General features: G+C 36.8%; 1 protein-coding gene across 1 annotated transcript in view; it reads right to left on the bottom strand.

The window, feature by feature from the left end:
- The window catches only part of LOC148949361 (uncharacterized), a 289,387-nt gene that overhangs the window by 199,788 nt on the left and 62,660 nt on the right, over window positions 1-26,939 (bottom strand). The window contains exons 3-4 of the mRNA XM_089093397.1: window positions 10,483-10,718; window positions 411-546 (exon numbers count right to left, since the gene is read on the bottom strand). Coding sequence (XP_088949523.1) covers window positions 411-546; window positions 10,483-10,718 — 372 coding nt within the window. The remainder of the gene's footprint in view (window positions 1-410; window positions 547-10,482; window positions 10,719-26,939) is intronic.

The raw sequence follows: 26,939 nt of genomic DNA on the forward strand, positions 1-26,939 counted from the left end.
TAATACAGATTGTTATGGATTTATTCGTTTTTCTAAAGAATCTGTAACTGTGGTAGTCTGAAAACTCAGTTTTAATGCCAAGGGGAACGTGATACTCCATCTATGAACCTATCTATGAACCTCCATCCATTGAACCTATGAGGCAGTATCACAATCGACATACCACCTATAGTGCAACAAATACAACTTCTCTTACAAATTTAAAATACTTCTTCTTACAAATTTAAAATACAGACAAGGATACCAGGGCTATTGCCTTATTGGTTAAATAACATAACACATGATCAGCTAACTTAATTTAATACAACATCCAAAATCTCCTTTTTTGGTCTGGGAGATGTAAACACTTTTTCTAAAGAAAACATGCAAATAATAGGAAGCGAATCAGATATAAATATAGAATATTTTACCTTAATGAATGGTTGTCTAGTAGAAATCACGTATTTGCAATTTAGATTTCTTGGATAAAAGCCAGGAAACGCAGGAGACTGCACGTAACATGTCTGAAGTCGACATTCAGTGAAAACTCGATCACATGGAGAGCCACTGAAAATTAATTACGAATACACATAAACAAGGGATAATAATACTATTGCTTCTAGCTAAATTGCGGTGCATCTCTTCTTTTAGCTCTTTTTTACTTGCAGTTTTTTTATAATATTAGCCTAACATCAATCTTAATTAGAACTGGCTCTTCTCACTTATGGCCTTTTGTATTGCTACATACAAATTGAAGTTACAGACTTTCTGCAAATTCGGATTTTCAACGATTACATGAGCCTGAATGCTGTTACCATCTGGTCATTTAAGACATTTTATGGAGCCAAACTACAATTTGAGGGAAAAAATCTTTACCTCTAGTTGGTATGACAGGACTCTCATTTTTCAGGAAAAATCCCTTAATTTTTGGGGAGGTGAAATGGAATTTCGATGATAAAAATCGGGGATGATCGTATCACAGCTTTAAAATTATATTCTCGCCAGAGGCGTCAAATTTTTTTTTTAATTACGGAGGAACAATCCAAACCTAACATTTTGCATGGTATCAAATAAAATCTACTCAAATAGACAAGATCATAAGACATCGATTCCATCATAACGGTCAGCAAACGAACCAAGGTGTTTGAATTCGCTTGCCACTTTTATGGGAGAGCGGTCAATTATCAAGAGGTTTTCCTAGGAATTGTGCGGCATCATAACTTTAGTCTTGGGTGAGCTAATCTTCATGCCTACCGATACTGAGGCACTACCTAATCTATTCAGCTTATACTTGGCCCCTGTTTGAAGAAAAATCAGCATCTTCCGCATAATCCAAGTCAGTTATGCAGAAATTCGGACTGACGCCAACGCCACGGAAGATTTCTATTGCCCTTTCCAGCCAATTTCAAAGTCAAAAAGGGCCGGAGATAAAACGCACCTCTGTTTGACTCTATAATCAATAAAATGAAGGACGAGAGCCCTTGCTAACTGGTATTTGAACTTTAGTATGGAGGTACTACGCCTGAATGAATTTGATTAACTTTTTAGGTAACTCATTTGCATTCATAGCTTTCCATACTCCCTCATACAAGGGGGGTCGAAAGTAGTATATAATCGGTAAATAGTGTAACAATCCATTTTTTGTCTTTGCCTCTCGTTTTTGGATTCCACAGAAGAAAAAAAGCTGGTCGCCAGTCCCCATCCTGGGTGGAATTCTGACTGATTTGGTCTCTCTGTATTGGCTTCGTAAAATATAGCAAAGACCTTCGCGACAATCAATATAAGCCAGATCTGTGTTGTTCTTAAGGATTTCTAGTGCTTCTTTGAGCTAATAAAATATAGAAAAATCTGTTCCATTGAATCATTCAAAATATTATTAAAAACAAGACCTATAGAAACAGGATCTAATTCACTAGGGTAGTGTACAGTGTTCGAACAATCTTTGATTGGATTCACAGACAATGATGTTGCGGGATCAGAACCTCAATTTCTATTTCTTTATTACCATCTGAGTACTTTAGTTTTAAACTCACAAAACTTTCAAATAGTAGTTTCAACAGCAAATTCTTCTAAGAGAGATGAATGTTCTATCTTAAGAAAAGAAATGGATTACGAGCTTCTTAAAGACAGTTTGAAAATAAGTGATGTTGTTAAATCAGTTATATTTTCTGTTTCAGAAAACCAGTCAGTGTTGTTAGTTTTACAATGTGTCAATTGAATCCTTTATCCCTTTGCCCTAAAAGATAAAACCTAACACAATCAATGTTGTTATTTCTAAAAATATTTCATGTAAAAGCGAAGACGACGTTACTTTTCCTCAAAACACAACACTTTTCAATTGTTCCGTGTGTATTTGGTGGTGAAAACCATTTTATTCTATGCCTATCACGAAATGATTACCACATAAGAACTTTAATAGACTTTGCCAAATGAGGTCATTGCGTTGCATTGCTATTTATAATCGATGCATGGCCATTTGCATGAAGACAAACTTTCCTTCTCTAAAATGTGTCGGAAACAATAAAAAGGTAGACAAGTTAGAACAAGTACTTATCCCCTCTTCTCTGAAGAGGAACAAGCTTTACGGCTCTTGCTTACGAGTCACTCTTTGAATTGGAGGAGAAACCCCCCAAAAAATAAATTTAAAGCCTGCTAGCGCTCGGGCTTTAAAGTTCAACAGTCTAAAATTTCTTATTTAACATCTTTTTAGCTGTAGGTCCCATCCTAACCAAATTTCAGGTGAATGCAAAACTTTATTATTAACGACAGGTGTGGCTCAGAAGCTCTGGGCACCTTTGAAAATCCAGCCGCTCTGTTGTCTTGGCAGAAAGCTTTTTGCCCCACAAGTTTCAGTCAGATTGGAGGTCTGAAACAGAAAATACGCCTTTAAAAATCATCATTTTCATTTATCAGTGGCCTGAAGTACTTGCTCTATGAATTTTCCTTCAATTAGTAAAAAAATAAAATGCAAGCCTACCGCTATACTGAAAATTGACAACGGGAGTGAGTCTTGAGGGGTGCGAGGATTTACTATGCGTCTTAAATCATACGGATGAAAATTTATTCAGTGATGAGGGGGGTGTCTTGAAGGCATTGTGGGTCCATTTTGTGTCTGAAATCATACACATTGAAAATCATTACAGGTTTTCAATTAAAGTAAGGCGCAATATTCGTACCTTCCCATTTAAGATTTGGGGATGTTGTGTGGTAGTGGCGACTCCCCTCTTTGGCTCTAAAATCATATAGTTTTAAAATTCTTGTGTTATCACTCTTCAAAAAGCCACTACCATCCCTACCTTTCTGCTGAAAATTTACATTATAAGGGGTTAGGAGAAAGTGTTGAAGGGTTGAAAGCAGTGGTTTTATTTGGGAGGGGCTGGCTGGGGCTATAGCTCCCCGTTTATTTTTGGAGGGGCCCCAAATCTGTAGTCAAAATTATATTGATTTGATATCATTCAGGAAATGAATCGTTCATTAGTTATACCATTACTTGATCTTGAGTCACTATACATTCTTTCATGTGCATGTTTTACTTTTGCTCAGCTTCATGGTGACCTTCCCCGGCCCCTAAGTGTTCCGCTATCTTTTGCCTCTAATCAAAATAATTATAACCTTCGTAATATGACAAATCATGTTCAAGTTCCATTTACTCCTTGCATAAGGTCAGATTTTAATCCTTTAATTGCGTGTCATATTGTTTGAAATAATTTGCCTGAATCAGCTCGAGCGTGCCACTCATTCGGTTTGTTTAAAAAAATTGTTAAAAATTCTTTGGCTTCGTAGAAGTTATTTTTATTTATGTTTTTATTTTATTTTATTTTTTTTATTTTGAGTCTATTTAATCTAATTGATTAATTAAGTTTATTTATTCTATTTTTTTCTATAGTTTTCATTTTATCTATATTTTCTTTTCTTCTCCTTCGTATGTGAATAAGTGATCATTTTAAATTTTCTTTTGTTTTTCATCTCTGAGTAAGCAACTCATTTGTTTCCCCCCTTTGTACAGGCCACTGATCCTTTGGGGGATTAATAACAACATGTAATATTGTATGTGTATCTAATGAAGAATAAATCTTATCTTACCTTGCTAAGTGTGAAAAAAATTCTTTCTTCAATTAAAAAAAAATCCGTTTCTGATAAAGCTGTACTCCACAACAATCTATTGTGAGCTTCATTCCCAAACATATTTATTTAATATTCCTATTTCGTATTTCATAACGCATGTTCTTGATGTAAAAGCCACGGTGCCCGACTTTCATTACAATAAAACAAGGCGTAACAAAACTATAGATGTCGGTTACGCGATTCCGGGGCAGTGATCCCCTATATATAAACGTATTATGTACTCTTTATTTCTTTGAGTATGTTCTTGAATCTGTTCTGAATTTTTTCTAGGTCGTATGTGACTCAGGTCTTCTCTTTTACCGGACTTTGTAAATAGAACACAATTTGTACAACGACGGACTTATTGCATTCATAGTAGCTATAGACATATTATTGCTAATAGACACCAGACCGCTTGGAATTTTGCAAGTTCCTTGCGCTTTTTTTACTTCAGTTAACGCGTTAAATTTAAAATTTGATTTCATTAAAAATGGTTATCTCATGAATTTTTTTTTCTTGAATGGTCTTGAAATTTGGCTTTTTGAATTTTGAGAAAATCAAAGTCAGAACTTCAGACCAGTTATTTTTTTATGATTTCAGGAAAGATAAGAAAAAATATATTATATAAAAGGACAATTCAAAGAATCGATAAAAATCTTGACGGACAGTACCTAATCTTATATACCCAAGATTATAACAAAATGAGAATATGAAACAAGCACAAGATTTGTTAATAGGACAGTTAAAAGAAATTGTGCCAAAAATCAAAGACCAAATATTTCTACTTCACGATTGAAAAGCCTTATCAATGGAGGGGGGGGGGGACTTGGCTTGAATCAACTTAAAAAAAGGCGAGAAAAACATGAAAAAAAAAGCTAACAAGTAATTTCGGAGACCACACTGCCTTTCGATGACGGTAAAATAAAATTTCAAAATAGGGATAAAATCCTTTTTAATAGACAGTGCATAGAAATTCACGAAAATACCAGATATTTCGGTCTATTTTACTACTGATGACGGTCACTGTATATGGGACCAAAATATCTGGTATTTTTGTGAATTTCTATACACTGTCTATTAAAACAGATTTTATCCCTATTTTGAACTTTTATTTTATCAAAAAAACAAAAACAAATAAGAGACCTACCAATTGGTGTCAATTCAAGAGAATTTTGGATGGGGGGGGGGTGTCTAAATTTACTGTTTGACATCCAGAAGGGGGGGGGTAAATTTGTTGTTTTTTCAATTTTTCTATGAAAATGTCAGGCCAGTGTCATGAGCAGCCACATTCAGGTATGCAAGCCGGTATTAAAGCAGTTGCATCGTATGCAATTTACAATCACTTGCGTGCTCGTAGACTCAACCTTGTGTTGGGTGATTGTATTTGGAACTTGAGACGAATGACATCTTTCTTCTCTATTCTTCAAGAGCTGTATTGTTTTGCAGAGAATAGCAGTATTCACTACCAACTGTTTTATTAATGCTCAGAAAGCCGCTGGCATAACTGTTCCTCAGTTGGAGAAATCATCTACTGCAAAATTGGCATACTGATGTATATCGGTGAACAAAGTACTGAACAGATACAACTGTATCTTGGCTGTTTCATCAATTACCAAAACATTCTTCAGACGTGGGCTCAGGCCCACGGACTCGCAACCAGTCTTCAGACATTTGAATTTATATTTACACTCCGACTAGCGGATCTTTTTGGCCACAATATCTGTTTGAGCAGCTGCTGTTGGCAGACCTTGTTTTGTTTAGAGCTACTTGTCTTACCGCAGCTACGCGAGCTGAAATTACTGACATGCAAACTGAAAAAGCTTTTGATGTAATGTTTGATAAAGCAAACAATTTTATCGTGAGTGTGGTTTCACAGAGGATTTTTTGCAAAATTTTCAGAATTCTGGTTCCTCGGGAAAAAGACCAAAGCATGCTCAGTAAGTAGCTTTCAGCTTGCCTAATTTTGTAACCGTGTCGACTTTGGGAAACAGTGACCATGCTGAAGTGGAAGAATCAGCTAAAGATGCTTTCTAAAGGGATTATTTTTTGTGATATACAAATTGCGCTATGAGTTCGAAAGCGACTGCTCTTTCACTGTTAGAGTCAATCTCTGCATTAGATGTTGATCCACTGCCCTTTCTCAATACGAGCTGACTACCTAGTGGGACAGCGCATTACAAAGAAGCTTGCATTGGCACAACCCTATTTGCCTCGCAAACGGATCTTGTGAGAAGATGTATCTACTTTTTCCACAGTAGGCCAAAAGATCTCTCAGAACTTCAGAACTTTGTGAAGGCAATGTTGATAGCATATTCTGAAGTTTGGAAAATTATACAAATCTTCATTACTCTGCCTATCACAATGGCTTGTAATGAGATTGCTTTCCACATTAAGACTGATTAAAACCTATTTAGGATCAACAACAGGTGATGAAAGGCTCGGTGATCTAATTTTGGTGTTTAGTGAAAAAAAAATTTTGTTGAATCATTGAATTTTGAGGCTATGGTTGGTATTTCTGGAAAAATGAGACCTCGTTGGTTCCCAGTTTTGCAATAAAACTGTGAATTACTTTCCAACTTAAGTTTTCTGTGTTTATTAAAAACTGTTAAATTACTTCTTACTATTATTAGTTGATCTTGGAAGAGGCCTCTGCTAACCACTGTGAAGGAACGTTGCTCTTAAACAACTGTGAGCTGGCCACTTTGGGGGGCCCACAGAGGTTGCTTATCCGCCCCTTAGTTCAGAATGAAATGACGCCGCTAGTTGAAAGGCCCAGTTTGTGGCTCCATTCATATGGATTTGAATTCTTATGTGATTCTACACTAAAAAGGTGCGACATGCCTGTCAATTTTTTAAAACCTGTTGGGGTGAGAGGGTGGTGTTAGAAAAGCCATGGGCCCACTTTTTACCAAAATCAGACGAATTGAAAATCATTTGACATTTCCTTTCAATAAGATGTGACAAACACATCTTTCCACTAAAACATTGAAGTTGGGAGGCGTGAGAAGCATTAGAAGTGTCATAGACCCGCTTTGGTCCTCCATTCATGCAGATTTAAAATCCTTTTATGACTATGGTTTAAAAAGGTGCAACAAGCCCACCTCTGTGCTAAAAAGTTTGCAGGCGGTGTTAGAGCATTTTCAAAGGAACAAGGCCCAACTTTGGTCCTCCAATCAGGCAGGTTGAAAGTCATCCAATGATTCCGTTTTAGCAAGGTGAAACTTGCAAATGCTTAGTTAAAAATTGGCATTAGGAGGGGCAGACGGTTTTGAAAGGCATCTTACCCAATTTAGTGCTCCAAAAATATGAATTGCAATTCATTGCGTAATTCTGGTTCAAATTGAATGCAACATGCAAATGTTTATGCCAAGAAGTTGGTGATTGTAGATGCAGTGGCTGTTGGAGGCGACAAAAGCCCATTCCACTCCTCCTATAATATAATTAGAGAAGAGTCGCATGATTTGGGCTCAAATAGGGTGCAACATGCCTTCCTTTCTACAAAGAAAATAAAACGGCTGAGAGAGGGCGGGGAGAGTATTTCAGGTCAGTGGGCCCCCGTTATGCTTTTTAATAATACTTAATTGAAGTCCTTGCATAATTTTGGCTCAAACAAGGTGGAGCATACCTACCATTTTAGTAGAAGGTTGTATATGAGGCGTTGGAGGGGCGGCAGGCTGTTACTGGGGCCAATGCAACACTTTGATCCTTCACTCATACAAAATGAAAATCCTTTCCAATTCAAACTAGGTGCAATATGACTTACTTTCTGCTAAAAAATTTGCAGGGCCCACTTTTTATCTGAAGCTTGTTTTTGTGATAAATCAAGTCTTAGTTCATTGTTGACTAGAGTAAATATCCATTTGTTTTCTAGTGTGTACTGCAACAAAGGACTAAAGAGTAAAGAACAGCAAAGAATAAATTTTAAAAATCGCATTTCTGATCGAAGGATTCATTTAGAAAACTAAATAATGCAATATATATTTATCAGCTTATTGAGGACCAATGCTCAGCTTTATACGTCTCTTAGTTCAAGAATTGCTTTTTGTGTCATTGGCCAGTGTCTAATACCACTACTAGCAAAGAAACAAAGGGAAACCCATAATTTATTTTGCCAGGAGAAAGCTTTTTAATGTTAATGGGTACTTTTAAAACATTTCCTCCCTTATAATCCCCAAAGACACTAAATGAAATCACAACTCAGCAGAACCACAAATAAAATAGCTTGTAGAAGTAGATGGCAGTTGATGCTCCTTTTCTGGATATCTTACATTTTTCCTTTTATCATTTTAAATAAATGTTTTAACAGTGAAGTCAGGAAACTGTCATACATCTTAAGTAATTTTGAATTGTAATCAAGCTTCAAAACTGCTTCCTGCTAGCTTGAATAGAGCTTTCGACTCGAAAACAGGAACACGGCTCGAAGAGACTAAAGTGTGGTGGAACAGATTCAGATAGTTTTCTCTGGCATTTATTATAAAGTGTCACACTAGCTCAAAAACTTTTGGCTCTGGCTGAAGGACAAGCGAAGTCACCTCATTTTACCCCAGGCAAGAACTAAATGCACCCATTCGAATTGTAATATATATCTGGCCAAAGATCCACACTTTCCATAAAACTCCAGAATTCAAACCTTTACCACTTTCTGGGTCTTACAAAAAATTCAATCGGTAGCATAGGAAGACACAAACACACACTAAAAAGAAAAAAGACAAAACCAAAATATTTCTTTCGCGACACAATTACAAATTTGCAGGGCTAAAACCATATTTGGATGGCTACCTTCAGTAAGAAGTTGTTTAATGGTAGTACTATCAGTAAAATTTTGTATTTTGGATGTCTAATGGAAATTATTTTTGTCCCTAAATGGTAAGAGAGATATCTTTTGTTAAAAAAAAGGAATGTTGTAAAAGCCTATTACAAAGCTTTGATAACGGCTTTCAATAGGTAGTAACAATGTAGTAGTATAGCACAATCTTCATATAGTAAATGAGTTTATATATATGGCTTTGTATAATTATGGAATAAAATAGGTTTTGCAGCGAGTCTAAATTGTCATATTTACAGTAGAACAGTTACAAAATTATTTTCTACAACGTGGACTTACCCATGTTAATTTCATTGCTGCTAAGTAAACCTAGTCAAATGAGTGAACTTCCAAACTTACTATTTATTTGTTACAATGAACTCTGAAAGTCTTTAATTATTATATTATTAAAAAGGGGACTAGGTTAAATAACGAATAACAAGCTTTAAGAGCTGACTTGAATAACTGAAATGTCTATTCACTCTATAAAACAATATGGCGTGTCATAAAACAAATCCTATGTTTACTTAAATTAGAACTTAAAAACTAAATTGATATTTAAGGATGCTGACGTTGAAGTCATTTCTGGTGAGCTGTTGTTGGACCCCCTCTCATCAAAAAATTAAAATCAAATCAAACAAAAATAATTGTAGAAAGTGGGTAACATGCTTCACTAAAACATGTTTTAAATGCTCTGGATCAAATAAGTTATTTTGACAGAATATTCTACAAATTTTTATTTAGCCAAGATTTCAAAGGAGGTTCGATACTAGGTTGGATTCAAGATTTGAATTTTAAATGAACAGGCAAAAATGAAAATGGATGGCTTCTCTTTGAAAAGTACGTTCAAATGTGCTTTTCTTCGACATATTTTTATTAGCATGTTTATGCTGCAATCCATAATTTATTACCATTGTCAGCTTCAACCTTAAAGACTTTATATATCTCAATATGTCCCAAGGCATATTGCTAACTTCTGTTTACCGAAATGACATTGAAACAGGTGCCACTATCTAACAATTCCGGCTGAAGTTACCATCTGATCACTCATTCTTTTTTAGGTCTGTTGAACTGGATACAGTGGAGCTTGATATGAACTTATTCACTCATTCTTCTAGTGTGTTTTTTTTCGTTGTTTCCTGTTTTTTCTTCTACTTTTGGCTGACAAACAACTTTACATAATAATTAAGCAATAAAATTTCAAATATTAGATAACATCAAAGAGAATAAAAAACTGTTCAGGGAAGATTGTCAAGCACTTTAACGCGATTTAATAGGAGTTAAGAATTGTTGCCACTGATGAGACAGCGATGTCAAGCTGAACTAAATAGATTCAGAACAAGCATAGATTGAGGTTAAATTCAGTGTACTAAAAATATGATTTTAGTTGATGGTCTAAGTTTCCCTGAATTCAACCTGAATTTTTCTTAAAGTAGGCAAATTATTTATTTTTTACACCTTTCTAGATTATAAAATTATTGGGGGTAGGTTAATATACAGAATACATGCTACTTGAGCAAAAATATTCATTTATTTACGTGTTGGGAGCCCGACCAACAAGTTTACAGTATAAAAATCAACCAATTATTTCATACTTGGCTATAGGCTGACCCCGTCTATTCGGATATAAAGCTGGTAATTGACCGTATCGAGGATGAAGACGTTGCTGAAGCTCTTCTTTTATGTCGAATGAGAAGTAAGTCTGATCTGTGAAGTTGTCAGCCATAAATTGCAGAATGACATTGTTACTTTCAGATATGTATAGATGGCTCCTCTCTATCTCTCCGCAGAAATAACCAGGATCTGATCCAGTGAAATTACCGTCCAAAACCTAAAATATAACCTAATAGATCAGTCGAAACCACTTCATCATTTCAAAACTAGAGTTTTCCCTCTACTCTCTCTCTCTCTAAAAAAAACAAAAAAAACAATAGTATTATCATAGGCAGCGCAATAGCGCTGACAACCCCCCACATCCCTCAGGGCAAGGGTTGTAAGTTTTGCCCTGGGGCACTTGAAGTTTATATAGAATGGGTGATCGTATAAACTCCGGAGGGGGCTCATTGGATAGGTAATCGGAGCTATAGTGTCCTCTTTAAGATTCAGAGTGATGTGAGGGTGGACACCCCCCCACACACCTCGTATTTTTCCGAAATGTATCTGATATAAATTTTGAGGTGGCCATTTGTTGTCGTAGAAACTTCTAAAAAGGTTCCTTCGATTGGAAATTATAGTCGAAAGTGAAATAATAATAATAGTCAGATATGTTTTAATAATAGTCGAAAGTGAAAAGTCAACGAACCCCCCTCCCACGCCCACCATTTCCTAAAACATATCCAATCAAAATTTTGAGATAACCATTTTGCCCAGCGTAGTTAAAAGGTCCGGAAATTATGTCTTTGAGGATTACAACCCCCGCAGCCCTCAGGGCAAGGGTTTTAAGGTATGCCCTTATGGGCATATAAAGTTTATATAGAAAGGGTTGTCATATAAACTTCCCAGGGGGCTCCTTTGATTGGTAATCAGAATTTTTAGTACCCTTTTTAAGATTTAAAGAGATCGGAGGGCGGATACCCCCCCTCCCCGCCATAAACACATACACACACCTTGTATTTTCCTGAAATGTATCTGATAGAAATTTTGAGATGACCATTTGTTGTCGTAGAAACTTCTAAAAAGGCTCATTCGATTGGAAATTGAAGGGGCTAGTGCCTCTATTAATTGTCGAAAGTGAATAGAGGGCAACTAACCCCATTCCCACGCCCACCATGTCCCCAAGCACATCAAATAAAAATTTCGATATAAACATTCTGCTCAGCGTAGTTATAAGATCTGGAAATTATTTCTTTGAGGATGACAATCCGCCCCCAATCCCTCAGGGCAAAGGTTGTAAGTTATGCCCTGGGGGCATATAAATTTTTTATAGAAAGGGTGGTTGTATAAACTTCGGAGGGGGCTCTTTGGATTGGTAATAAGAAGTTCTGGTACCCTTTTTAAGATTCAAAGTGATCGGAAGGTGGATACCCCCCCCCCCCCCAGACGTCACTTGTTCCTGAAATGCATATGATGAAAAACTTTGAGATGACCGTTTGTTGCCGTAGAAACCTCAAAAAAGGTTCATTTGATTGGAAATTGAAGTGGTCTTTTTTAATAGTCAAAAGTAATAGGAGGGTAACAAGCTCCTCCCCCCCATGCCCATAAATTCCCAAAACACATGTAATAAAAATTTTGAGATAGCCATTTTGTTCAGCGTAGTTGAAAGGTCTGAAAATTATAACTTTTTCGGATGCATTTTCCACAATTGCATCCAATAATGCATTACGTTTAAAAATAGTCCAAAGATATAATACCTTTGAGGTTAATAGAATCCCCCAGAGTCTGGAGGGAAAGGGTTGTAAGTTATGCTTTAGGGGCATATAAGATTTTTATGGAAGGGGTGGTTCTAGTTCCTTTTTAAGACTCAAAATGATGGAGAGCATCTAGCCTCTGTCTTTGACATCCTCTTTTCCCTAAACGCATTCAGTTGGAATTGTGAGATAGCTATTTTGTTACCAATAGTCCAAAAATCATATAACATTGTCTTTGGGGTAGTGTTAAGCGATAATTTGATTAAACGATATATCGATATTTAATTGATATATCGATTTCGATTTTTATGATCAGTTGTTTGGCTCAGATTAACTTTAGATTTTGCCAAAATTTAATAAGAGAATTTGTAATTAAAGAGTATTTTGTGCAATGTTTTCCAAATTTTTGAATAAAACACAAACAAACTTCCATTACATGACTGAATATTATAAAAACCCTTATTTGGAATTCCTCGGGCTCAGAATAAGGAAACATAAGCTACTGACTGTTTTTGGCTATTCAAAATCAGCAGCATGTTAATATTTTCCCCTGAGAGTTGGTTCTGCCTTTCAGTGATTAAATAAACAATTAATTTTTTTCCATGGAAAGTACAGAGCAACATTAAAACTCAAATGAACAGAATGAGGGGGATAACACCTCCTCAATGCCTCCCTCTTCCCACCGAAATTTCTTTTTGTATTTTAAAAATCTCCTTACTCTGATTAAACGGCTCTTTTTTTTCATGAGTTGTTCTTAAATAATTGGGAAAAAAGTTAAAATTAGCGTAAAGAACAAGGTATTGAGGAGAGGGACCCTCTCTCCATACACGAGACAACTTTTCTTCATTTTAAATTTGGACGTTGCTCCTTACTTTTACTTGAAAAATTGTTTTTTTATTGAATTATTTTTCAAACAATGCCAGAAAATTCACCTTTTCTCTCCATGGAAAATTCTCCCAAGAAAATTCCTCCTTGGAAAGTTCCTCCCGAGTAAGATACCTCTTCCCCCAGACAATTTCACCCTGGCTGAAAATCCCCCCCCCCCAGAAAACTTCTTCCGGACAATTCCGCCTGGAAAATTTTTTTGAGCCAACTTTTGTTTGAAAAAAGACTTATTTTTCTTTTAATCTCTAATTGTTTTTCAAATCCTGCTGGGAATCCTCTCTCCGTGGAAAAATTTTCCTGGAAATTCTCCCCTCTCAATGTGTCAAATAAAAGTTTTTCTCACATAAAATTCCCCCATAGATAATCTCCCTCGTAACCCCCCACGGAAAAACCCCCAGACAATTTCAACTCCTTTAAAAAAATTTCTTGGCAATATCCCAGGTATATTCCACATGTAAAATTAAATTGGCAACGAGAAAGTAAATCAGATAAAAACAATTAGTATAAGAATTCTGGTAATTCCCCCGTGTATGGTTTCCCTCTGATCTACTCTTGGAAAATCTACACTGCAGAAAATTCCCCCCGCAGAAAATTCACCCTCTCAAAAAAGGTCTGTTTATTTCTCAATAACAAATACTACATGTAGACACTAGCAAAATTTCATAACTTACAACCTTTCGCCCAGGGACTTGCGGGGCCGTGTCATCCCCAAAGGCATGATTACTTGAATTTTCAACTATGCTGATCAATATGGCTATCTCAAAATTTTGATTGGATGGTTTTGGGGAAAAGGGGCATGGGAGGGGGGTCCAGCTCCCCCCCCCCCCCGATCGTTTTGGTTCCATTGCCGTTCGAGCAATTGCTTTCTTGATCCTATATGATCGTTGGTTCGATAAGATCACCCTGCAAAAAAAATTATAAAAAAAATAAACACACATCCGTGATCTTTCTTCTGGCAAAAAATTACGAAATTTCTCATTTTCTCAGATGGAAGCTAGAAACCCTTACAGTAAAGTTCTCTGATATGCTGAATGTGATGCTGAGAATTGTGTTAAGATTCTTTGATGTTTTAGGGACGATTCCCCTCTTTCTCAAAAGTTGTACAAATTTGCTCAGACTTCCATTACTTTTGATGGGTACATGAGACTTGATGAATATTATATATCTGGAGTCAGCATAAAAGCCAATTCACTTGATGTACCTATTATTATCAAAATTCCGTGCTCTAGAGTTTCGGTTGCTATTTCGCCGAGCTGCTCCTTAGTTACAGAAAGGACATTGGTGGCGGATTTGGACATTAATTCTATGACAAGTTTCTACAGGTATTTCTGAGATCTGTACTACAAGACTTCCATGACTTGACTCCCTACTGAAAATCTTAGCACAGATGAGTAAATGAATTGAATACATTGTTCTTATCTGTTCGATCTTTTCTGTTGTATGTTCTCCGGTAAATACAAAAAAAACGAAATGATAACGTTTTCGATATCGATATTTACGTTTCGATATTCGATATCGATATTCAATATCGCCCAACACTACTTTAGGGTAGACACAATCCCCCAGAGCCAATTAGCAAAGATTGTAAGTTATGCCCGGGGCACATAAGATCTTTATGAAACGGATTGTCGTATAAACTTTGGATCGGATGGAGCTTATTTGATTGGAAGATGGAAGTTTTAATGCCCTTTTTAAGAGTCAAAAGTGAATGGAGGGCAATCAGCCCCCTCCCCCAAGCCTATCATTCCCCAAAACATATTCGATCGAAACTTTAAAAGATCTATTTCGTCCAGCTTTGTTGAAATGTTCAGTAATTATGTCTTTGGGGATGTCAACTTCCCCAGACTGCTCGGACAAGGGCTGTAAGTTAGGGCATTCGTTCATTGTTTACACCTAGTATATCATAGGCAGCGCAATCACGCTGCCTAAGTAAAGAACGATGTTGGCACAATGTATTTTTTTTCCATATCAGGGCACTTCGTATCAAAGGAGTTGTCGTAGAACCTTCGAAAAAGGCTCATTCGATTGGAGCTTGAAGTGACTAGTGCCCTTTTTAATAGTCGAAAGTGATTGGAATGCAACTAGTCCCCCCCACGCCCATCATTCCCCCAAACACATCCAATCAAAGTTTTGAGCTAGCCATTTTGTTCAGCATAGTTGATTTCCAGATAGAAAATATGTTTTAGAGGAGGACACTCCCCCACAACCCTCAGGGCAAGGGTTTTAAGTTATGCCCTGAGGGCATACAAGAATGATGTTGGCAAAATGTATTATTTATTATTTTTTTTTTTCCTTTAGAGCAGGGCACTTCGTATCGAAAAAGTTGTCGTAGAAACTTCAAAAAAGGCTCATTCAATTGGAAATTCAAAGGGCTAATGCCCTTTTTAATAGTCAGAAGTGATTGGAGGCTAACTAACCCCCCCTCTCACGCCCACCTTTTCCCCAGTCACATCCAATCCATATTTTGAGATAGCCATTCTGTTCAACATATTTTTGAGTTCTGTAAATTAGGTCTTTGAGAGTGACAACCCCCCCCCCCCCACAGTCCTCAGGGCAAGGGTTGTAAGTTATGCCCTGGGGGCATATTAGGTTTTTATAGAACGCGTTATCGTATAAACTTCAAAAAGGGCTGATTCGATTGGAAATTGAATGGCTAGTGCCCTTTTTAATAGTCGAAAGTGATTGGAAGGCAGCTAACACCCCTTCCAAGCCCACTATTTCCCAAACACATCTAATAAAAAGTTTGAAATAGCCATTTTGTTCCATGCAGTTCAAAGTTCAGGAAATTATACCTTTGAGCAGGGCACTCCCCCCACAGGTTTTTATTGAAATCTTTGTCGTAGGAACTTGAAAAAGGGCTCATTCGATTGGAAATTCAAAGGCCTGGTGCCCTTTTTAATAGTCGAAAGTGATTTGAGGGCAACTAACCCCCCTCTCTCGCCCATCTTTTTGTCCAAACACATCCAATCAAAATTTTTAGATTGCCTTTTTGTTCAACGTAGTTTAAAGTTTTGGAAATTAGGTCCTTCAGGATAACAATCCCCCCCCCCCCCACAGCCCTCAGGGAAAGGGTTGTAAGTCATGCCCTGGGGGCATATAAGGTTTTCATTGAAAGTATTGTCGTAGAAACTTCAAAAAGGGCTTATTTGATTGGAAAATGAAAGGACTTGTGCCATTTTTCATAGTTGAAAGTGATTGGAGAGTGACTAACGCCCCTCTCACGCCCACCATTTCCCCAAACACATCCAATAAAATTTGAGATAGCCATTTTGTTTAACGTAGTTGAAAGCTCTGGAAATTAGGTCTTAGAGGATTACAACCACCCTAAGAGTCCTTAGGTTAAGGGTTGTAATGTATGCCCTAGGGGCATATAAGGTACCGCCGTGTAACTGAACCCCAAGCAACTGAACCCCTGTAACTGAACCACCGTGCAACTGAACCACCGTACAACGGAACCACCGATCAATTGAAGCACCGTATAACCCAACCCCGTGCAACTGGACCCTCGTGCTCCTATACCCTCATGCATATGAACCCCCTTTTATTGAACCCACATGTAACTCAACCCCCGTGCAACTTAACCCCATTTAACTAACCCCCGTGTAACAAAACCCCCGTGTAAGTGAACCACCGTACAACTGAACCACAGTGCAACTGAACCACCGTGCAAACTAAACCACCATGCAACACAACCACCGTGCACCTGAACCCTCGTGCAACTCAACCACCGTACTTACATTGGCTAAAACACAAGTTAGAATCTTTACATGTTCAACCTTGCTGGAATTGTTTGTTTTTTTAAGTCTTTATATAAATTACTGTCAAGATAATTTATAAAAATGCTCTGTTTTGTTGTCACAAAAACAACTAAAATCGGACGTCAAAAACTCTTAAATCCAGATTTATTTATCTTTCTTTTGTCTGTTAATTGGGGTTCCATTCACCCTGTCACTTTCTACGGGTCTAAGCGTTTACCCCCTTTCCCCGCGGAAAATTTCCCCTTCTCCACCCATGGAAACCTCATCACCTGGAAAATACCCCCCCCCCCCCCCCCCCTCGCGGAAATTATGGTTTTCAAAATTTAAAAATCTTCTTTGAGTGTTATTTTTTAGTTTAATTGAGAAGTTCCAAAGAAAGTGGAAAAGACGAATTTATGTGTAAATCTTGCCCGCCCCCCTCCCCTCCATGCAAATACTTTCTTCTCATGAAAGATCCTCCGGAAAACCCCCACACAAAAAAAATTCCGTGTGATCTCAGGTCTCATTGAGCCTTCAAATAAATACAGAATTAGCTTTAAGGGAGAGACGACAGGAGGATGGAAGTAGAAATTGTTTGATAATCCCAAGGCATTTCTAGTCTTTTTTTATAAGCCGAAAGTAATTGGAGACTAAACAACCGCAAGAGGTATTTTTTTTGGGAGGGGGGGGGAGATTTTCCACGGGTAGGTATTTTCTGGGAGGGTGGTATTTTCCGTGGGGTGTTTTTTTCCGCGGGGTATTTTCCTTAAGGGATGTTTTTGCGGGGGGGGGGTAAACGGCGGCCCTCATCGTTTACATACTGTAATTTTTTTTACCACTTTCCTTATTTTTACCGTATTTTCTACGCTCGTAGTTGTTTATCTTTTGGTTTGAAAACGATTATTACCTGCTTCGGTGCACAGGTTCAGCTGCACGATGGTTCAGTTACACGAGAGTTCAGTTGCACGGTGGTTCAGTTGCACGATGTTTAAGTTACACGGTGGCTCAGCTTCACGGTGGTTCAGTTGCACGGTGGTTCAGTTGCACAGGGGTTCAGTTGCACGGTGGTTCAGTTTAACGGTGGTTCAGTTGCACAGGAGTTCAGTTACACGGGGGTTTAGTTGCATGGGGTTTAGTTGCATGGGGGCTCAGTTAAATGAGGTTGAGTTGCACGGGGGTTTAGTTACACGAGGGTTTAGTTAAATGGGGTTGTGTTACCCGGGGGTTCAGTTACACGAGGGTTCAGTTGCAGGGGGGTTCAGTTATATGGGGGTTCAGTTGTACGGTGGTTAAGTTACATGGTGGTTCAGTTATAGGGGTTCAGTTGCTTGTGGTTCAGTTAGACGCACACCGTTTATAGAAAGCGTTGTATTTTCAAAAAAGGCTCATTCGATTGGAAATCAAAAGGCCTAGTGCCCTTTTTAATAGTCGAAAGTGATTGGAAGGCTTGACATTTTTATAGTAAAAATCGATGTGTGTATAATGTATTTTTTTTTTTTTTTTAGACTAGGCCACCTCGTGTCGAAGGAGTTGCCGTGGGAACTTCGAAAAGGGCTCATTCGATTGAAAAATGGAAAGGGCTAATGCCCTTTTTAATAGTCGAAAGTGATTGGAGGGCAACTAGTCCCCCTCCCACGCCCACCCACCCATTTGCCCATTATGTTTAAAAACTAAATGTTGCCTTAAGATTAAATCAAAATGCACAGTGTTAATGCTAATTCCCAATAAGGCATCTCAGCAGTATCCCAAGAGCAACTGAGGGTATTATCTTCAAACTTTCGGGGCTACTTCTGCTCTTACAATTTAACCAAATCAAAATAGCGTAGGCTAAGTGTATCCAAGCTATCAAGGAAAGTAAACAGATTTTTTTGCGAATGGAATCAAGTTTTCCATTTCAGGCCAACTAGAGGTGGTATGAAGCTAAATTAAACACTACTATCTGTGTCCAGATTTTTAAAAGGGTGTATGTTGTTGAAAATTGCTGAAAATTTTTCTCCAGCATACAATTACAGACCAAACTATAAAGTATTAAAAAAACGAAAAGATTTGAAGTACTATTTTCTTTTTCCCTGAAAAGACTATGTCAATATAAAACGAATAGAAATTAATTAAAAAAAAAAATTTCCACAAAATAAGTTTTTCAAAGAAAAGTAAAGAACTCCATTAAACAAAAATGAAAAATCAAATCAAAATCAAATCAAATCAAAAAAAAAAAAATAAAATCAAATAATCTACCAAGCGTGAAATTACCACAAATCAGTACTGATACATAAATGAAACCCAAAACGAATAGAAATTACAATAAATAACCGAGTTAAAATCAAAACGAGCAGAAATTAACATAAGTTGGGCCAGAACAAAATTTGAACTTTACTGAAAAAAATATAAATGAATGTGCATTGTCAGTTTAATATACATATACTGATATTTAGTAATCAAAATGTTAAAATTATTTGATTTATTAAAGTTAATAAATTAAAAACATTTATATTTTTTTCAGTAAAGTGCAAATTATGTTCTGGCCTTGGGAAGGCATAGGGGTTTTGAGCCCAACATAAGTTAATTTCTGCTCGTTTTGAGTTTGACTCCGTTACTTATTGTAATTTCTGTTCGTTTTGGGTTTCATTTATTTATCGATGCTGATTTGTGAGTAGAATGCATCGTCTGGATTCTACCAAACATATAGGAAAACATTTCTACAAGACACATTCACCTTTTCAAAGAGAGTGAGTATCCCCTCGCAATGTCGTATGGATTCTACAAGACGTATAGGAAAACATTTCTACGAGACACATACACCTTTTCAAAGAGAGTGAGTAACCCCTCGCAATGTCATATTGATTCTACGAGACGTATTCACTTTTTTTCAAAGAGCACACGGAGATGCATCAATTGATATGAATGGTACAAGACTTGGCAGACATATTTTTTTTAAGTTCAATAACCAAATTAAACTTCCGATGGTTAAGAATGCATCATGGGATAATTACAAAACTGTGAATGATGAAAAGTTGAGAATTGCACCATTTTGCGTAAAAGCTAACTCTAATTGCAAAAAGGGTGTAGCATTTGCAAATTGGTCTCTATGAACGATATTAATTTTTTATTGAATAATAGGGATGTGAATGATCCTAATTAGTGAACGGATCGTATGAAGGTAGAGAAAAAAGGGTTAAACTAATTACCAGTTAAGGTAAGCCCGAAGGGCTTGTTAACTCAGACAATTTGTTATAAATTTGGAACAATATTAATCTATGAAAATGGTTAACGATGATAAAATGGTCTTGTGACTTGACCTAGCTTTACTTCTTCGATGTGCTCTGTATAATATACAAGTGGCGCTTGATCAGTGTTGTTAATTTAAAATATGGTCTAGCGTTATAGTATACTAAAAAGTTGATACTAATAGAGATGCAGATGCCAAGAAAGGAATTTTAATAAAGAAATTCAGAACAATCCATAAAAATCCTTACAAATCAAGTAGTGAGGTGTATACAAGTACGAACTGTCAAGGATCATAAGCACCAATGACCCCAACCACCATGGACCTCAGCCACCAAAGTTTCCATATCCCCGAACTCCAAGGGGACCCCTCCCCTCCAATTTTTTGCCCCCCCCCATTTTTTTGAAGTTTTTTTAACTGTTTTTATTTATTTTTCTAACATGATATATTTTTTCAACTTTTTTTTTACATCTCTAAATTATATCAGAAAAATAGAATGACACTTTTGATTTAAATTTTAAAACATATTATTGTGCATACCCATACTCCTATTTATGAGGACTGATGGTTCTCATTCAATGTTTTTTCATGAAAAAAAACTATTTTTTTAAATAAATTTTTTTTGGACTCCGAAATTATTCACCTTTTTTTTAACATGGTATTTTTTTCAACTTTTTTTTACATCTCTAAATCATATCAGAAAAATAGAATGACACTTTTTATTTAAATGTTAAAACATATTCTTGTGCATACCCATACTCCTATTGATGAGGACTGATGGTTCTCGTTCATTTTTTTTCATGAAAAACAAACTATTTTTTTTAACTAAATTTTTTTTGGACTTGGAAATTATTCAACTTTTTTCTTTTTTTTATTTGTTAACATGGTATTTTTTCAACTTTTTTTTACATCTCTAAATCATAAAAGAAAAAAAGAATGATACTGACGATTTAAATTTTAAAACATATTCTTGTGCATACCCATACTCCTATTGATGAGGACTAATGGTTCTCATTCAATATTTTTTCATGAAAAACAAACAATTTTTTTAACTAATTTTTTTTGGACTTTGAAATTATTCAACTTTTTTTTACATCTCTAAATCATATCAGAAAAATAGAATGACACTTTTGATTTAAATTTTAAAACATATTCTTGAGCATACCCATACTCCTATTGATGAGGACTGATGGTTCAATATTTTTTCATGAAACACAAACTATTTTCTTAACTAATTTTTTTTGGACTTCGAAATTATTATACTTTTTTTATTTTTTTTCTATTTTTTAACATGGTATTTTTTTATTGGAGGTAGTGGTGCTCGTCCGGAGATAGTTCCCATGCAATTTGGCGCATGATGAACGACCCTCCACGTGCCTCTGGATATCTGGCTAGCCACCGGGGAACCAAATGCACCTAGGGACGGTTGGGTTGGCAGCCCTCCTTCCGATACCCTTATTGCTACGAATGGAATCAGATTTAATTCAGCCTCGGATATGTATTCTCATATCCCGCCTCGACCCCGGACCGCCCAAGGACGATCCCCTCTGAACATCGTTGACCAAGGCGGCACCAATGTGGCCACCTGGAACGTCCTGACGCTGAACCACCCCGGTTCGAAGCTTCTTTTAGCAATAGAACTAAAAAAATATAAAGTTACAATGGCTCGAGTCACCGAAATACACCTCCCTGGACATGGTGAAGAGGACATGGGTGAAGGACGCACATTGCTCTGGTCTGGCGGTAGCCATAGAAGAGGAGGCGTTGGCCTAGTACTGAACAATGCTGCACGTAGGGCCCTCCTGTCATTCGCACCAGTATCGCCTAGACTCCTGACCGCAAAATAACTGTCATTACGTGCTATGCCCCCACAAACGACGCTGATGAAGAAGACAAAGACGATTTCTATAACCTGGTTAGTTCTGAACTATCTTCTGTACCTCCCCATGACTACCTCCTCCTCCTAGGAGACTTTAATGCAAGTGTTTCAAACGAATCAGGCCTGTGGGATCTCGCTGTTGGACCTGTTACAGTGGATAGCCTAAACGATAATGGAGAGAGGCTGCTGAATTGTTGTCTGGCCCACAATCTAACGATTGCGAACACGTGGTTCAAGAGACAAAATATAGCCAAGTACACCTGGTATAGCAATGATGGATCAACAAAGAAGATGCTCGACTACATCATCGTACGTCAACGATGGCTGTCGTCTGTCCAGAATTGCCGCACCTACCGTGGCGCTGAGCTCGGGAACACCTACCACCGGCTAGTTGCAGCCAAAATTAAGCTCCACCTCAAAGCTATGAAGAATAGCCAGTCTTCTCGGAAAATTGATGCCGGTCGCATCCAACAGGACCCCGCTCTGGCTGAGCGGTACCATGTGGAGATATCCAACAGATTTGAGGTCCTCGGCCAATGCGATGATAGTGAAGTTGCATGGAAGTCCTTCAAAGAGAACACTCTTGCGGCAGCAACTGACGTTGTTGGAATGAGGCAACGGAAGAAAAAGGACTGGATCAGTAATCACACCCTTGCCATCATAGAGCTCAGGCGAGAAGCATGTCTTGGCGGGGACATGGCTACATACAGACTGCTAAACAAAGAGCGCAATTCCATGCTGCATAAGGACCGCAAGGCTTTTATTGACAGCAAGGCATCCGAACTGCAAGAGGCCGCCAAGAAAAAGGACATTGGAGCCACCTACAAGATTCTTCGTGAGCTGTCAGGTCAGCACACTCAAACTACGTCATACCTTCGAAGTGCTAGCGGTGGGAATATCTACGACCAATCACAATACCTCGGCCAGTGGGAGGACCACTTTGAAAACTGCTCAATTCAGATCCACCAGATCAGACGGACCACGAGCTAGCGGCTGCTGCGGCTACTCCCATACCTGCTCCTGATGGTCCTGAATTTGCAGCTGAGGAGATAAAAGCTGCCACCCGCAAGCTAAAGAATAACAAAGCACCAGGAATATGTGGCCTAACATCGGAATTACTCAAAAATAGGGGTCCAGCCATGATCCTCTGGCTACAAATGCTGTTTAACCTTGTGTGGCACTCTGAAAAAATCCCCTCAGACTGGAAGAAGGGCCTACTTGTACCAATATACAAGAGCAAGGGGAGAAAAGCAGAATGTAGCAATTATCGTCGTATAACTTTACTCTCAGTTCCTGGAAAGCTCTTTGCTATGCTGCTTCTCAAACGGGCAACAAGCTACCTTCATGCCCTCCGTCGCCCCCAGCAAGCTGGCTTCATGCCAGGCAGGTCCACCACCAAGCAAATCCATACAATTAGACAGCTAGTAGAGAAAACTCTGTAATATAAGAGGAAGGCGTACATTGCCTTTGTCGATTTTCGATCTGCCTTCGACACTGTCGATAGGCAGTCACTATGGCTAATCCTCCAGTCTGCTGGCGTACCCACGAAAATCGTCCGTCTCCTCAAAGAGCTGCATAATAACACTGAAAGTGTGATGATCGTAAATGGCCGGCCTTCCGGATATTTCAAATTAAAAACGGTGTCCGGCAAGGATGTGCCGCTGCACCTGAGCTCTTTAACTGTGTAATAGACCACATCCTGAATAAAACACAGCAGGTGTAGCCGTTTGGCATAGGCTTTGCTGGAAGAGTTCTTTCAGACGTCGACTTTGCCGACGACGTGGCGCTAATATGCGAAAACATTAGTGACCTCAAAACTACACTGGAAACACTGGCCTCTGCCGCTGAGAAACTCGGTCTGAAAATAAATTGGTCGAAGACCAAGATAATGCCCGTTGAGAAAACGCCATCCAACCCCCTGTCATCTGTGGAAATTTGTGACCAAACTGTAGAGGTAGTCAAGCAGTTTACCTACCTTGGTTCAATTGTCTGCTCAAACAGAAGCCTAGATGCCGAAATATCAGCAAGAGCGGCAAAAGCAAACTCTGTCTTCGGTCGCCTTCTAAAAATAGTCTTCCATAAACCCCAGATCAGCCGCCTCACTAAAACACGAATATATTGTGCTTCAGTTGCCAGCGTTATGCTCTATTCTGCCGAGACTTGGTCGCTGACTCAGACACAGACGCTGAAGGTAGATGCCATCCAGACGAAACACCTCCAAAAAATCGAACACTCCCGATGGTCCGACAGGGTACTAAATTCGGAAATCCTCAGGTCCTTCAAACTCCCACCCCTGTCCGAGCAGCTTGAGTCTCGCTCACTGCGTTGGTATGGTCATCTGCTCCGTCTGCCTGCCCAAACACCCACCCGGCTCATCTTCAATTTCGACCTAGCTGCAAACGGCTGTAGGTGTCCTAGGGGAAGACCACGCACCAGGTGGGAGGACGTCATCCGTGATCGGCTCACCTCCAGAAACATAAACCTAGCTGAAGCGACAACCTTCACCCTGAACCGACCACTCTGGAGAAGACTGACGGCGCTGACGACTGGTTCCCTCTACGCTGGCGACGCTGCCGAGCAAGAGCTTTAAGTAAGTAAGTAATGGTATTTTTTTCAACTTTTTTTTACATCTCTAAATCATATTAGAAAAATAGAATGACATTTTTGATTTAAATTTTAAAAAAATATTCTTGTGCATACCCATACTCCTATTGATGAGGACTGATGGTTCTAATTCAATATTTTTTCATGAAAAACAAACTATTTTTTTTTTAAAAAAGTTTTTTTGGACTCCGAATTTATTCAACTTTTTTTTTTAACATGGTATTTTTTTTCAACTTTTTTTTACATCTCTAAATCATATCAGAAAAATGGAATGACACTTTTGATTTAAATTTTAAAACATATTCTTGTGCATACCCATACTCCTATTGATGAGGACCGATGATTCTCATTCAATATTTTTTCGTGAAAAATAAACTATTTTTTTTAACAAATTTTTTTGGACTTCGAAATTATTCAACTTTTTTTTTTTAACATGGTATTTTTTCAACTTTTTTTTACATCTCTAAATCATATCAGAAAAATAGAATGACACTTTTGATTTAAATTTAAAACATATTCTTGTGCATACCCATACTCCTATTGGTGAGGACTGATGGTTCTCATTCAATATTTTTTGATAAAAAACAAACTATTTTTTAACTAAATTTTTTTGGACTTCGAAATTACTCAACTTTTTTTTACATCTCTAAATCATATCAGAAAAATAGAATGACACTTTTTATTTAAGTTTTAAAACATATTCTTGTGCATACCGATAATCCTATTAATGAGGACTGATGGTTCCTATTCAATATTTTTTCATGAAAAACAAAGTATTTTTTTTAACTAAATTTTTTTTTGGACTTCGAAATTATTCAATTTTTTGACACTTTTGAATTAAATTTTAAAACATATTTTTGTGCATACCCATACTCCTATTGATGAGAACTAATGGTTCTCGTTCATTATTTTTCATGAAAAACAAACTATTTTTTTAACTAAATTTTTTTTTTTGGACTTCGAAATTATTCAACTTTTTTTCTTTTTTTTTGTTAACATGGTATTTTTTCATTTTTTTTACATCTCTAAATCATATAAGAAAAATAGAATGATACGTACGATTTAAGTTTTAAAACATATTCTTGTGCATACCCATACTCCTTTTGATGAGGACTGATGGTTCTCATTCAATATTTGTTCATGAAAAACAAACAATTTTTTTTAACTAAATTTTTTTTGGACTTAGAAATCTTTGAACTTTTTTTTACATCTTTAAATCATATCAGAAAAATTGAATGACACTTTTGATTTAAATTCTAAAACAAATTCTTGTGCATACCCATACTCATATTGATGAGAACTGATGGTTCTAATTCAATAGTTTTTCATGAAAAACAAACAATTTTTTTAACTAATTTTTTTTTTTACTTCGAAATTATTCGACTTTTTTTTACATCTCTAAATCATATCAGAAAATTAGAAGGACACTTTTGATTTAAATTTTAAAAACATATTTGTGTGAATACCCATACTCATATTGATGAGGACTGATGGTTCTCATTCAACATTTATTCATGAAAAACAAAACAAAATTTTTAACTATATTTTTTTTTTACTTCGAAATTATTCAACTTTTTTTTACATCTCTAAATCATATCAGAAAAATAAAATGACACTTTTGATTTAAATTTTAAAACATGTTCTTGTGCATAACCATACTCCTATTGATGAGGACTGATGGTTCTAATTCAATATTTTTTCATGAAAAACAAACTATTTTTTTTAAACAAATTTTTTTTGGACTTCGAAATTATTCAACTTTTTTCTTTTAACATGGTATTTTTTTCAACTTTTTTTTACATCTCTAAATCATATCAGAAAAATAGAACGACACTTTTGATTTAAATTTTAAAACATATTCTTGTGCATACCCATACTCCTATTGATGAAGACTGATGATTCTCATTCAATATTTTTTCATAAGAAACAAACTTTTTTTTTAACTAATTTTTTTTAGGACTTCGAAATTATTCAACTTTTTTTTACATCTCTAAATCATATCAGAAATATAGAATGACACTTTTGATTTAAATTTTAAAACATATTCGTGTGCATACCCATACTCCTATTGATGAAGACTGATGGTTCTCATTCAATATTTTTTCGTGAAAAACAAACTATTTTTATTTTAACAAATTTTTTTTGGACTTAGAAATTATACAACTTTTTTTTATATTTTAACTTGGTATTTTTTTCAACTTTTTTACATATATAAATCATGTAAGAAAATAGAATTGCAATTTTGATTTAAATTTTAAAAACATTTTCTTGTGCATACCCACAATCCTATTTAAGAGGAATGATGATTCTCACTCCGTATTTCTTTGTGAAAAACAAACAATTTTTTTAAATAAATTTTTTTGGACTTTGAAAATAC

The sequence above is a fragment of the Artemia sp. Qi Xiang Cuo genome, chromosome 8, assembly GCF_049724085.1.
Source record: "Artemia sp. Qi Xiang Cuo chromosome 8, ASM4972408v1, whole genome shotgun sequence".
In the NCBI taxonomy this organism is placed as follows: domain Eukaryota; kingdom Metazoa; phylum Arthropoda; class Branchiopoda; order Anostraca; family Artemiidae; genus Artemia; species Artemia sp. Qi Xiang Cuo.